A 12513-nucleotide genomic window follows, 5' to 3' on the forward strand; every position below is an offset into this window, starting at 1 on the left:
ATAGCTTCCCCTTGATGACAAAACCATATTTTTTATAACACACATTATGTCCTTTTTTTTCTCAGAAAAACCAACCCCTCCACCAAAGCTTGGTGTGACTGATGTGTCCAAGGAGAGTGTGTCCTTGGCCTGGGCCAAACCAGAACATGATGGAGGAAGCAGGATTACCAGCTACTTGGTGGAAGCTCGGGAAAATGGCCAGGAGAAGTGGGTTAGGTGTGGTGTAACCAAGTCCATCCACCTCACAGTGTCTGGTCTGAGGGAGAATGCTGAGTACTTCTTCAGAGTCAGAGCTGAGAACCACGCAGGATTCAGTGAAGCAAAGGAAATGCTCAACCCTGTATTACTCAAAGACCAGCTTGGTAAGTTACATACATGTCATATTTATCAGAGCTAACAGATTGGTGAAGGTTAACTAAAATACAAACAGCAGAACAAGGCAATATAAATTCTTGTCATCATCGTGTCATCTTGTATTTGATCGAAATAACACATAATGTCTGCTGTAACTCTTTCGTACTCTTTTGCTCTAGAATCTCCTGAGATCAACATGAAGGACTTCCCCCACAACACAGTGTATGTGAGAGCTGGCTCCACCCTCAAGTGTGAGATCCCACTGACAGGCAAACCTCTGCCTAAAGTCTCTTTGTCCAAGGATAATGTGCTACTGAAGTCAACAATGAGGTTCAACTCTGAAGTTACCCCTGACAGCATCAAGATCACTCTGCGTGAGAGCATTGCTGGAGATTCCGGACGTTATGATATCACTGCCTCTAACTCCAGTGGAACCACAAAGTCCTACGTAAATATTGTGGTTCTGGATCGTCCTAGTGCCCCAGTTGGACCTGTGGAGCTGTATGACATCACAGAGGACAGCGTTAGCCTGAAGTGGCTCCCACCGGCATATGAAGGTGGCAGCCCCATCACCAACTACATAATCCAGAAGAGAGAGACAACCACAGCGAACTGGATGGATGTGTCCTCTGCTGTGGCACGCTGCACCATGAAGATCATGAAGCTGACCACTGGCCTGGAGTACCAGTTCAGAATCAAGGCTGAAAACAGATATGGAATCAGTGAGCATATTGACTCACCAACTATCTCCGTCAACCTTCCTTACAGTAAGGACTTTTTTGTATCCCTCTATTATTGTTGTTTAAATTGTAATTTTTTGATTGCTATCCTTTGTACTGAACATGTGAACATGTAAACCCTCCAACACTGCTTCTTACCTACCAGCTATTCCCGAGGCTCCATTTACTCCAGAGATCACTGCTGTAACCAGAGAGACCATCACTGTAGCCTGGAAGGAGCCCAAGGCAGATGGTGGCAGCCATGTGTTTGGCTACCATCTCCAGATGAAGGACAGAAACAGCATCCTTTGGCAGAGAGTGAACAAAATGGTGATCCGTGCTACACACTTCAAAGTCACCAACATCAATGCTGGACTTATTTATGAGTTCAAGGTGGCAGCAGAGAATGCTGCTGGAATGAGTGCCTTCAGCAAGGTTTCAGATGCAGTGTTGGCTATTGATGCCTGTGGTAAGTGGAATATCAAAAACTCTAAAATAGAGGGAAATATGAGTGTGCTGCTATAGATGGCTTATAATGGTTCCGCTGCCTGTACCTGCAGAGCCACCAATCAACCTGCGCATCAGTGACATCACCAAGACCTCCATCAGCCTAGCCTGGCAGAAGCCCAACTTCGATGGTGGATCCCCAGTCACTGGCTACATCATTGAGAAGAGAGAGGGTGTTAGTGCCAGGTGGTCCAAGGCCAACCTTACCAATGTCACAGGCACCCGCTTCACTGTGACTGGCCTCACCCAAGATGAAACATATGAGTTCAGAGTCATGGCCAAGAATGCTGTTGGTTCTGTGAGCAACCCATCCATGACTGCTGGACCAGCCACATGCGTGGACACCTATGGTAGGTTTCTTCAGCAATTCAGAACATTTTATTCCAAAATATGGATTGGATATGTTTTTGACAGTGTATCTCTTCTTTTTCGAGTGATAACTCACCTTTCTGTTTTTTGTTCATCATCCAGGGGCCCCAGAGGTTGAGATACCTCAGGAGTACCTTAATGAGGTCAAACACAAGGCTGGCTCTAATGTGGAGCTCAAATTTAATATCACAGCCAAACCTGCTCCCACTATTGAATGGTTTAAGGATGGCAGAGAGCTTGAGCCTACCTCCCAGCTCTCTTTCAAACACACATTTGAACACACCAGTTTGTTCCTGAAGGAAACCACTCGTTTGAATTCTGGTACCTATGAGGTCAAGGTGAAGAACTCCCTGGGATCTGCATGCGGTGTTGTCAGGCTTCTCATTCAAGGTATGCAGTTACTATTCAAATGGTAGCAGTTTTTGTCTTGCATTAAATGATCTTTGAGTATAAGGAGTATATATCCAGTCATTCATGGTCATATTCCTCCCCTCTCTAGACAAGCCAGGCCCCCCTGCTGGAGAGATCCAGTTTAAGAAGGTGACTGCTGACAACGTAACCATCATGTGGTCCCCACCTGCTGATGAGGGCGGTGCCATGGTCTCTCATTACATTGTGGAGAAGAGAGAGACCAGCAGGGTCATGTGGTCGATTGTTTCAGAGAAACTGGTCGATTGCATTGTCAATGTGCCCAGACTCATCCAGGGCAATGAGTACATCTTCAGAATCCGTGGAATAAACAAATTCGGCATTGGAGACCCATTGGAGTCCGCACCTGTAATTGCAAGGAATGCATTTGGTGAGCAAACAAAATGAATTAATCATCATTCACAGTCAAACACATAATGTTCAATCCAGAGCTGATTAATTCATTTGGAAAAAACTAAAATACAATGTAATATTGTAAATCATGTGTTTTAGAAGAAAATACGACTCTGGGATAGGTGACATTTTTGAGGATATAGCAAGTGTTTAGAGGAAGATTTAAACACTATTTCATCTGACCTGGTCACTTGTATTTCATGCAGTTCCTCCTAGCGAGCCATCCAAGCCTAAAGTGACAATGATCACCAAGTCCACAATGACGGTGATCTGGGAAAGACCAGCATTAGATGGAGGCAGCGATATTGATGGCTACTACCTGGAGAAGAGAGAGAAGAAGAGTCTGCAGTGGTTCAAGGTTTGTCAGCATATCTTTAGAGATCTTTTAAGCTTTTAATCCAAACTAAAAACTGTTCTGTGTAAGCATCATGGAGTCCATTTTTTTGTCCAGGTTGTGAAGGGCACCATCAGAGACACGAGGCAGAAGGTCTCCAACCTGGTGGAGAACAACGAGTACCAGTACAGAGTTTGTGCTGTCAACAAGGCCGGAGCAGGAAACTACTCTGAGGCTTCTGACCTCTACAATGCTTACGACCCCATTGGTATGCCTTTAATTTGCACTTCACCATCACAGTGACAACCTTGATGGAATTTCCTCACATGTTTACAATGTTTTCACCTGACTGTTGCTAGCCATGAATGACTCACCCCTTTGTCCTCTGCAGATCTGCCTGGTGAGCCATCCAAGCTGCGTGTGGTCGACTCCACAAAGACCTCCATCACCCTTGGCTGGGAAAAGCCTGTTTATGATGGTGGTAGTAAAATCACACACTACATTTTGGACCAGTTGAACTCAGAGGAGAGGGAATGGGTGACCATTAACCCACAGGTCAAGACCTGTGAGTATGTGGTGTCCCACCTCAAACCTGGATCCTACTACTTCTTCAGAGTTTATGCTGTCAACTGCAAGGGCAAAGGAGAGGACATAAAAATGTACCAGCCCGTGCAAGCCAAAGATATCTTGGGTTTGTATTCCAGTCCCTGAAATTTGTTATCGGATTAAGTTCAGAACGCAATTTTCATGCTGAGTACATCTCAGTTCTGATGGTACTGTAATGATGTCATTATTAATACCCACTGTCCCCCGTCTCTCCAACAGAGGAGGCAGATTTGGACTTGGATGTTCCGATGACAACCCAGTATACAGCCAAGGCTGGCCGTGATGTGGAGGTGTTCATTCCTCTGAAGGGACGCCCTGCCCCCAATGTCACCTGGCGCAGAGGTGACCGCAACATTGCTGGTGATAACCGCTTTACCATCACCAGCACTGAGAGAGCCACCACACTTCTCATACCTAAGGTCACTCGTGATGACTGCGGCAAATATCTGCTGGAGATCGAGAATGGTGTTGGAGAGCCCAAGATCATTACGGTTTCCCTGAAGGTTCTGGACAGTCCATCCACCTGCCAGAAACTGATGATCAAGAATGTGACAAGAGGAAAGCTGACCCTTAGCTGGGAGGCTCCTCGCATTGATGGTGGTTCCCCCGTCACTAATTACATTGTTGAGAAGAAGGCCTCCACTATGAAGGCATTCCAGGTGATCACTGCTGAGTGTGCCAACACAACATACAAGGTGTCAGGCCTGGAGGAGGATGTAGCTTACTTCTTCCGTGTGTCTGCTGAAAATGAGTATGGTGTGGGTGACACATGTGAAACCACTGAGCCTGTCAGAGCCACGGAAACTCCAGGAGCAGTTAAACAGCTGGTAATGGTGGACTCCACAAAGAGTTCTGTTACCCTGCAGTGGGCAAGACCTGACCATGATGGTGGCAGCCACATCACTGAATACATCATTGAGAAAAGCACCAAGGAAGATCCCACATGGACTCTGGGTGCTACATGCAAGCGCTGCAGTTGTGAGGTCACAGGACTCAAGGAGAATGCTGTCATGGACTTCAAAGTGTTTGCCAAAAATGAGAAGGGCAGAAGTGACTTCTCTCAGATTGGTCCAATAACAGTGATGGACTTCATCATTCCACCAGAAGCCAACCTTATTGACTATCCCAGTGGAGAGCTTGCTGTTCGCATTGGCCAGAACATCCACATTGAATTGCCCTTCAAGGGCAAACCAAGACCTGTGATCAGCTGGTTGAAAGACAACTTGCCGCTGAAGGAAAGCGAGAAGGTTCGCTTCAGAACCACTGACAACAAGACTGCAATTACAGTCAGAGGAGCCAAGAAGGAGCATGCCGGTCAATACACCTTGGTCCTGGACAATAGAGTTGTTAAGAATTACTTTGACATCAATGTTATCACTCTGGGGCCTCCCACAGCACCTGTTGGCCCCATCCGGTTTGATGAAATTAAAGCTCAGAGTATCATCATCTCCTGGGATGAACCAAAGGAGGATGGAGGTGGTGAGATTACATGCTACAGTGTGGAGAAACGTGAGACCTCCCAGGCCAATTGGAAGATGGTTTGCTCCAGTGTTGTCAGGACCACCTTCAAGATCCCCAACCTTGTTAAGGGAACTCAGTACCAGTTCAGGGTCCGTGCAGAGAACAAGTATGGAGTGAGTGAATCACTCAACTCCACAGACGTTGTAGCCCAACACCAGTACAAACCTCCAGGCGCCCCAGGAAAACCAGTGGCCTTCAATGTCACCAGTGATGGTATGACCATTAAGTGGGAGGCCCCAGGTTTTGATGGAGGATCTCCTATTGTGGGCTATCATGTTGAGAAGAAGGACAGAAACAGCCTGTTGTGGCAGAAGGTGAACTCCACCATTATCTCCAATAAAGAGTACAGAATCATTGGTCTCATGGAGGGACTGGAGTACTCCTTCAGAGTCTATGCTGAAAACAATGCTGGACTTAGCCCTGTTAGTGAACAAAGCAAACATGCACTGGCTATATCCCCTGTTGGTAAGTGCACTGTACACACTGGACACCACTTTCATCACCCTCAGGATTTTATAGTGAAGCATAATTGTTAAATTACTTATTTCTTGTTCCATCAGATCCACCTGGCACCCCTGTTTGCATTGATGTAACCAGAGACTCAGTCACCCTGCAATGGGCTATTCCCAAGAAGGATGGTGGCAGTAAAATTGTTGCCTACAGTGTGGAAAGGCGCCAAGGCAGAGGCAAATGGCTACGTTGCAACTTCACAGATGTTTGTGAAACGCAGTTCACTGTGACCGGTCTGTCCCCTGGAGACAGATTCGAGTTCAGAGTGATTGCCAGGAATGCTGTGGGCACAGTCAGTCCACCATCCAACTCCTCTGGATACATCATGACCAAGGATGAGAGCAGTAAGTAATTTACTTCAAAAGATACAGACAAATAGTCATAATTTGTTTCACATCAGTTCTTTGATTTGCTGATCCCTCCAATACTCATTTTCTTTGCACCTGCAGTTGCTCCTGAGATTGAATGGTCTCCAGACCAAGTGGCCACTCTTAGGGCCGGAGAGAACGTTAGGCTCGGCTGCAGCATCACTGGACGTCCTGTTCCTCAAGTTGTCTGGTACAAGGATGGCAAAGAGATTGACAAGAGGACTATGATCGACATTGAGATTACCACCGGCATTGGCACCAGCAGCGTGTTTGTTCGTGATGCTGACAGGAACCACCGTGGAATTTACACTGTAGAGGCCAAGAACAGCTCAGGAACCAAGAGAGCTGACGTCAACGTCAGAGTACAAGGTTGTTGTTGTTAACACAGATGATTGTGTTTTTATTAACACTTATAGACGAAGATTTCCACATTTGTTTCTGTTACAAAAATATCCCAGCTCATTAAGGTCTTTTTTTTAAATACCTGTACCTATGTTTTGTATCAGATACTCCTGGACCTGTTGAGGGACCTATTCGTTTCACTGGCATCACAGCTGAGAAATGCACCGTGTGGTGGAACCCGCCGGAGAATGATGGCTGTGCTGCCATCAGCCACTATGTCGTGGAGAAGAGGGAGACCTCTAGGATCTCCTGGGCCATGGTCACCTCCAAGTGTGAAGCCTGCTCTTACAATGCCACCAACCTCATCAAGGGCAACGAGTACCAGTTCAGAATCTCTGCTGTCAACAAGTTTGGTGTTGGCAAACCACTGGACTCTGATCCCATCATTGCACAGATGCAATACAGTAAGTAAAATCACTCACAAATGTTCCAATATATTGACTCAACCGAAAGAGCTTGATTTTTATAACCCACAATGTTTTCTACTCTCTTCCTCAGCCGTGCCCGATGCACCTGGTACTCCAGATGCCACACATATAACAGGAGACAGCATCACCCTAGGCTGGACCAGGCCAAGGACGGATGGAGGTAATGAGATCAAACACTACATCCTGGAGAGGAGAGAGAAGAAGAGCCTGCGCTGGGTGAAGGTTTCCTCCAAGAGGCCCATCACAGAGCTAAGGCATCGCGCCACCCGTCTCACGGAAGGATACGAGTATGAATTCCGTGTCATGGCTGAAAATGGCGCTGGTGTTGGACCAGCCAGCAGTACTTCAAGGCTCTTCAAATGCAGAGAACCAACCTGTACTCCTAGTGCACCGTCAATGATCAAGGTATGATTGCAATATATATACATATATATGTATATTGTATTGTATGAAAATTATTTTGGACCAGTAAGTGTTGTGTTTCTACAGGAAACAAAATAAGTAATAGAAATTAGAATCTGAATTGATTAGAGATTGTACTGTTAACGCTTCTTTTTTTCTTGACAATTAGGTTATTGATTCCACTAAGTCCTCTGTCACTCTGGAATGGACCAAACCAGTCTTTGATGGTGGCTTGGAAATCATTGGCTACAATATTGACATGTGCAAGGCCAGTCTGTTGGAGTGGCACAGAGTCAACAGCCAGATTTGCATCCACACCAGGTACACGGCTAAGGGCCTGGTACCTGGAGAGCTCTACAAGTTCAAAATCAGTGCCGTGAATGGATCAGGAGAAGGTGAAGCCTCAGAGATGGCCAGCGCTGTTCAGGCTCTGGACAGACTTACGTCACCTGAGATTGACATTGACGCCAATTTCAAGCAAACTCACATCGTGAAGAATGGTGGAATGGTTACGCTTCACATTGCCTTCCGCGGCAAACCAGCTCCCCTTGCTACCTGGTCAAGGGCAGATGGTGAGCTGCCTATCATGGCTGATGTCAACACCACAGAGTCCTTCTCTACTCTTACCATTGAAGGTTGCACAAGGTATGAGGCAGGTAAATACACCCTGTCTCTGGAGAACAACAGTGGGCGCAAGTCCATTACATTCACTGTCAAAGTGCTGGACACACCTGGACCTCCAGGAGCTATCACATTTAAAGATGTTACCCGGGGGGCTTTGACAATGATGTGGGATGCCCCCACCAACGACGGTGGAGCCAGAATCCATCATTACATTGTGGACCGGCGCGAGGCCAGTCGTCTGGCATGGCAAGAGGTCAGCACCAAGTGCTCTCGTCAGATGATCAGGGTAACTGGTCTGGATATTGGCATACCATATCTGTTCAGGGTGATTGCCGTTAACCAATACGGCCAGGGAGAGCCCCATGAGCTGACAGAGCCTGTCATTGCCACAGAGGAACCTGCTCCACCAAAGAGACTGGATGTTGTTGACACAAGCAGCTCCACAGCCTCACTGGTTTGGCTGAAGCCAGAGCATGATGGAGGCAGCCGCATCAGAGGCTACATTGTTGAATTCAGAATTAAAGGCACTGACCGCTGGGTTGTTTATGGAGAGTCCAAGTCCCAGAAGATGTTAGTGGAGGGTCTTATTGAGAACACAGAGTATGACTTCAGAGTCAAGGCCAAGAATGATGCTGGAATCAGCCACCCACAGGGTACCCATGGCTCTGTGGTTATCAAGGAGCCGCGCATCGAACCAACTGCTGATCTCAGCAGCATCAGCAAACAGCTCATCACCTGCAAGACTTCCAACACTTTCACAATTGACATCCCTATCAGTGGCAGGCCTGCACCCAAGGTCACGTGGAAGCTGGAGGAGATGAAGCTGAAGGAAACCGACAGAGTGTCTATTAAGACCACAAAGGAGAGAACCACTCTGGTGGTGAAAGACAGCAAGAGAAGTGACAGTGGCAAATACTACCTGACCCTGGACAATGCTGCTGGTGTGAAGACATTCACAGTGACTGTGGTTGTCGTTGGAAGACCAACTCCACCAACAGGTCCTGTGGAAATTTCTGGAGTCTCCTCAGAGTCCTGCACGCTGTCTTGGTCTGAGCCGGCTGATGATGGTGGCACTGACATCAGTAACTACATTGTGGAAAAGCGAGAGTCTGGATCTGCCTCTTGGCAAGTGGTGAACTCCAGTGTGAAGAGAACCACCATCAAAGTGACTCATCTTACCAAGTACATGGAGTACACCTTCAGGGTGTGTGCTGAGAACAAGTTTGGAGTCAGCAAGTCCATTGAGTCTGCTGCTGTTGTCATTGAGCATCCATTTGGTAAGTTCAAAACTACACGCCAAAGTTTGATGCAGTTATTAAACATTTTCAGCTTTTTAGGGCAAATCAAGAGTTCCCATTCTAATCTATTTTTAATTTCACAGTTCCTCCAAGCCCTCCAAGTCGTCCAGATGTGGTATCTGTGTCTGCTAATGCCATTAGCATCAAATGGGATTTGCCATATGCAGATGGTGGCAGCCAAGTGACAGGCTACTGGATAGAGAAGAAGGAGAGGAACACGATCCTGTGGGTGAGGGAAAACAAACTGCCCTGCCTGGAGTGTCATTACAAGGTTTCCAGCCTGATTGAGGGCCTGGAGTACCAGTTCAGGGTGTACGCCATGAACATCGCCGGACTCAGCAAGGCCAGCGAGGCCTCCAGACCTGTCATGGCACTCAATCCTGTTGGTAAGGAAATGCCAATTTTGCAAACATTTATTGCATAAACTAATGACACATTCTTCACTATGTCAGCTAAAAGTCAGTTAATCTGACTTTAAGACCTGTTCTTTACCGTTCATCTCACTCAGCTTAAACCTGATAAAAGCCTTAAATCTTTGGTATAGTTTTAAAAAACTTCTTCCCCTCCTCCTTCAGATCCTCCTGGTAAACCGGAGGTGACAGACATCAGCCGCTCTTCTGTTTCATTGTGCTGGACCGTGCCATTCAACGATGGTGGCAGCAAGATTGTTGGCTACATTGTAGAGAAGAAGGTGTACAGCACGGACGAGTGGGACGACAACCGCTGGCTCAAGTGCAACTATACTACTATCACTGAGAACTACTTCACTGTGACTAACCTGGGAGAGGGAGAAACCTTGGAGTACCGCATCATCGCCAAGAATGCTGCCGGTGTCCACAGTGCTCCCTCAGAGTCCACTGGACCAGTCACATGCAAGGATGAATACTGTAAGTCAGAGTTGAAAATTTATCACGGTTGAAACTTTGTGTTCATTCTCAGTTAAAATTTTGATTTTGTCAAATACCTGAAACTTTATGTGCATTGTGTCTTTTCTGCTGCAGCTCCTCCTAAGGCTGAGCTGGACAGCAAGCTGGCTCGTGAGACAGTCATTGTCAGCGCTGGCTCCGACCTCGTCCTGGATGGCGCTGTAGGAGGTAAACCAGAGCCTACAGTGCACTGGTCGAAGGGCGAGAAGATTTTGGAGCTCGGAGAGAAATACTCTCTGACATACACTGCCACCAAAGCCATGGCTGTCATCAAGAGCTGCGACAGATACGACACAGGCAGATACATCCTGACTGTCAAGAACGCCAGTGGAACCAAGACTGCTGCTGTCAATGTTAAAGTTCTAGGTGGGGAGCCAAAAATAAATTGTAATCACATCATTTCAGACACTGAAGTCATGGTCTCACTTAGAGCACTGTTAGCAAGACATTTAATAGAGTAACAGACAGGTGAATCACTGGATTTTCTTTTGGGTTTCTCTCTTCCAGACACACCAGGAGCTCCAGCTGATAAGATCGTAATCACCAGAGTGACTGAGGAGAAATGTACTGTGTCCTGGAAGATTCCTCTGGAGGACGGCGGGGACTCTGTCACCCATTACATTGTGGAGCGTCGCGAGACCAGCCGCCTTAACTGGGTCATCATGGAGACCGAGTGCAAGACTCTGTCCTGTGTCAGTTCCAGGCTGATCAAGAACAACGAGTACATCTTCAGAGTCAGAGGAGTCAACAAGTTCGGACCTGGAGTTGCTCTGGAGTCTGACCCCATCATCGCTAGGAATGCCTACAGTAAGCTGTTGAACTTTAATCAAAACTTTATCCTTTGTAATCCATTATTAAGCTTTATAATTCAGACTAAAGTGTGTCCCTTTTGTGATATCAACTGCACACTTTAAACAGTTAGTGTTATCCAACAAAGATTTGCGAAAGAAACCCTGAACTGACTCTCTGATCTCTTCCCCAGCAATCCCATCCCCGCCAAGCACACCGGAAGTTACAGCAGTGGGCAAGGAGCACGTCATTATCGAATGGATGAAGCCCGAGAGTGACGGAGGCAGTGAGATCAAAAACTACATTGTTGAAAAACGAGAGAAGAGCAGTACTAGGTAGGAACAGAACACAAGGAATTTAGTGGATGGATTTTAGTTTTTACTTTCCGAATCTCTCTCATGGCATTCTTTTATTTCCTCCATGGAATAGGTGGACTCGAGTGAATAGAACTTACACCATCTACGACACTCGTCTGAAGATCACCGGCCTGCTGGAGGGAAGCGAGTATCAGTTCAGAGTGACTGCTGTCAATGCTGCTGGAGACAGCCATCCCAGTGACACCTCACCATACATCCTCTGCAAAGATCCCACATGTAAGACATCTCACGATCCTTTCACATTCTTATTTTCAAATCTTAACAGGAGCAATATCTTAAAATTAAAAGTTCATTTAAAATTGCTGCATTGATTATTTTCCACCTGTTGGAATGACCCTTGAAGAAAATGTATGATATATTTCCATCCATCTTCATCTCCTCCCAGATACCCCAGCCCCTCCATCAATGCCTCGTATCACCGACACAACAAAGCACAGCATCAGCATGATCTGGACCAGGCCCATGTACGACGGTGGCTCAGACGTCACCGGCTACGTGGTGGAGATCCTGGAAGAGGGCTCTGAGCAGTGGTACCGCGCCACCACCAAAGCACTCAAGACCAACGAGTATGTGGCTGCAGGTCTGGCAGCCAACAAGAAGTACAGATTCAGGGTCGCTGCCATCAACAACAACGGTACTGGGGAGTTCAGTGACCCAAGTGCTGAGGTTGAGCCCCTGGAGAGAATTGGTGAGTCGCTGCAGTTAATCCATTATAGATTTGTTTAATATGTTATTAAAGCATTATAAAAAGTAAACAGTAGGGGGAGCTCTTCCTACACCAGACAATGAGGAATCTGCCATGCCAGAAATAAACTGACTCTTCCTTCACTCTGCTCAGAAATGCCTGACCTGGAGCTGGCTGATGATCTGAAGAAAACTGTGTGTCTTCGCGCTGGAGGAACACTGCGTTTGTTTGTGTCTGTCACTGGGCGGCCAACACCAGTGGTGGCCTGGAGGAAGACAGGTGTGGAGCTGCAGAGCCGCGGCTTCATTGAGACCACTGATAGCTACACCTCACTGATAGTGGAGAAGGTCGATCGCTACGACTCCGGGAAGTATGTTCTTGAGGCAGAGAACCCATCTGGCAAGAAGACTGTCACCATCCTTGTTAAAGTCTATGGTATGTCATCCAAAGCTTACAATGAGCACAGTTGTGT

General features: G+C 46.9%; 1 protein-coding gene across 1 annotated transcript in view; it reads left to right on the top strand.

The window, feature by feature from the left end:
• ttn.2 (titin, tandem duplicate 2) overlaps positions 1-12513 on the top strand; it is a 247891-nt gene that overhangs the window by 220859 nt on the left and 14519 nt on the right. The window contains exons 213-235 of the mRNA XM_085766175.1: positions 66-362; positions 534-1121; positions 1240-1542; positions 1634-1930; positions 2052-2339; positions 2449-2748; positions 2978-3129; positions 3223-3373; positions 3497-3796; positions 3931-5697; positions 5793-6086; positions 6192-6479; positions 6617-6916; positions 7011-7345; positions 7512-9243; positions 9348-9650; positions 9840-10151; positions 10266-10556; positions 10698-10997; positions 11173-11314; positions 11409-11572; positions 11742-12044; positions 12195-12476. Of these exons, the coding sequence (XP_085622301.1) occupies positions 66-362; positions 534-1121; positions 1240-1542; positions 1634-1930; positions 2052-2339; positions 2449-2748; positions 2978-3129; positions 3223-3373; positions 3497-3796; positions 3931-5697; positions 5793-6086; positions 6192-6479; positions 6617-6916; positions 7011-7345; positions 7512-9243; positions 9348-9650; positions 9840-10151; positions 10266-10556; positions 10698-10997; positions 11173-11314; positions 11409-11572; positions 11742-12044; positions 12195-12476 (9489 nt within the window). The remainder of the gene's footprint in view (positions 1-65; positions 363-533; positions 1122-1239; positions 1543-1633; positions 1931-2051; positions 2340-2448; positions 2749-2977; positions 3130-3222; positions 3374-3496; positions 3797-3930; positions 5698-5792; positions 6087-6191; positions 6480-6616; positions 6917-7010; positions 7346-7511; positions 9244-9347; positions 9651-9839; positions 10152-10265; positions 10557-10697; positions 10998-11172; positions 11315-11408; positions 11573-11741; positions 12045-12194; positions 12477-12513) is intronic.

Source organism: Trachurus japonicus, chromosome 21 (assembly GCF_045865225.1).
Source record: "Trachurus japonicus isolate A0001 chromosome 21, Traja_1.0".
NCBI lineage: Eukaryota > Metazoa > Chordata > Actinopteri > Carangiformes > Carangidae > Trachurus > Trachurus japonicus.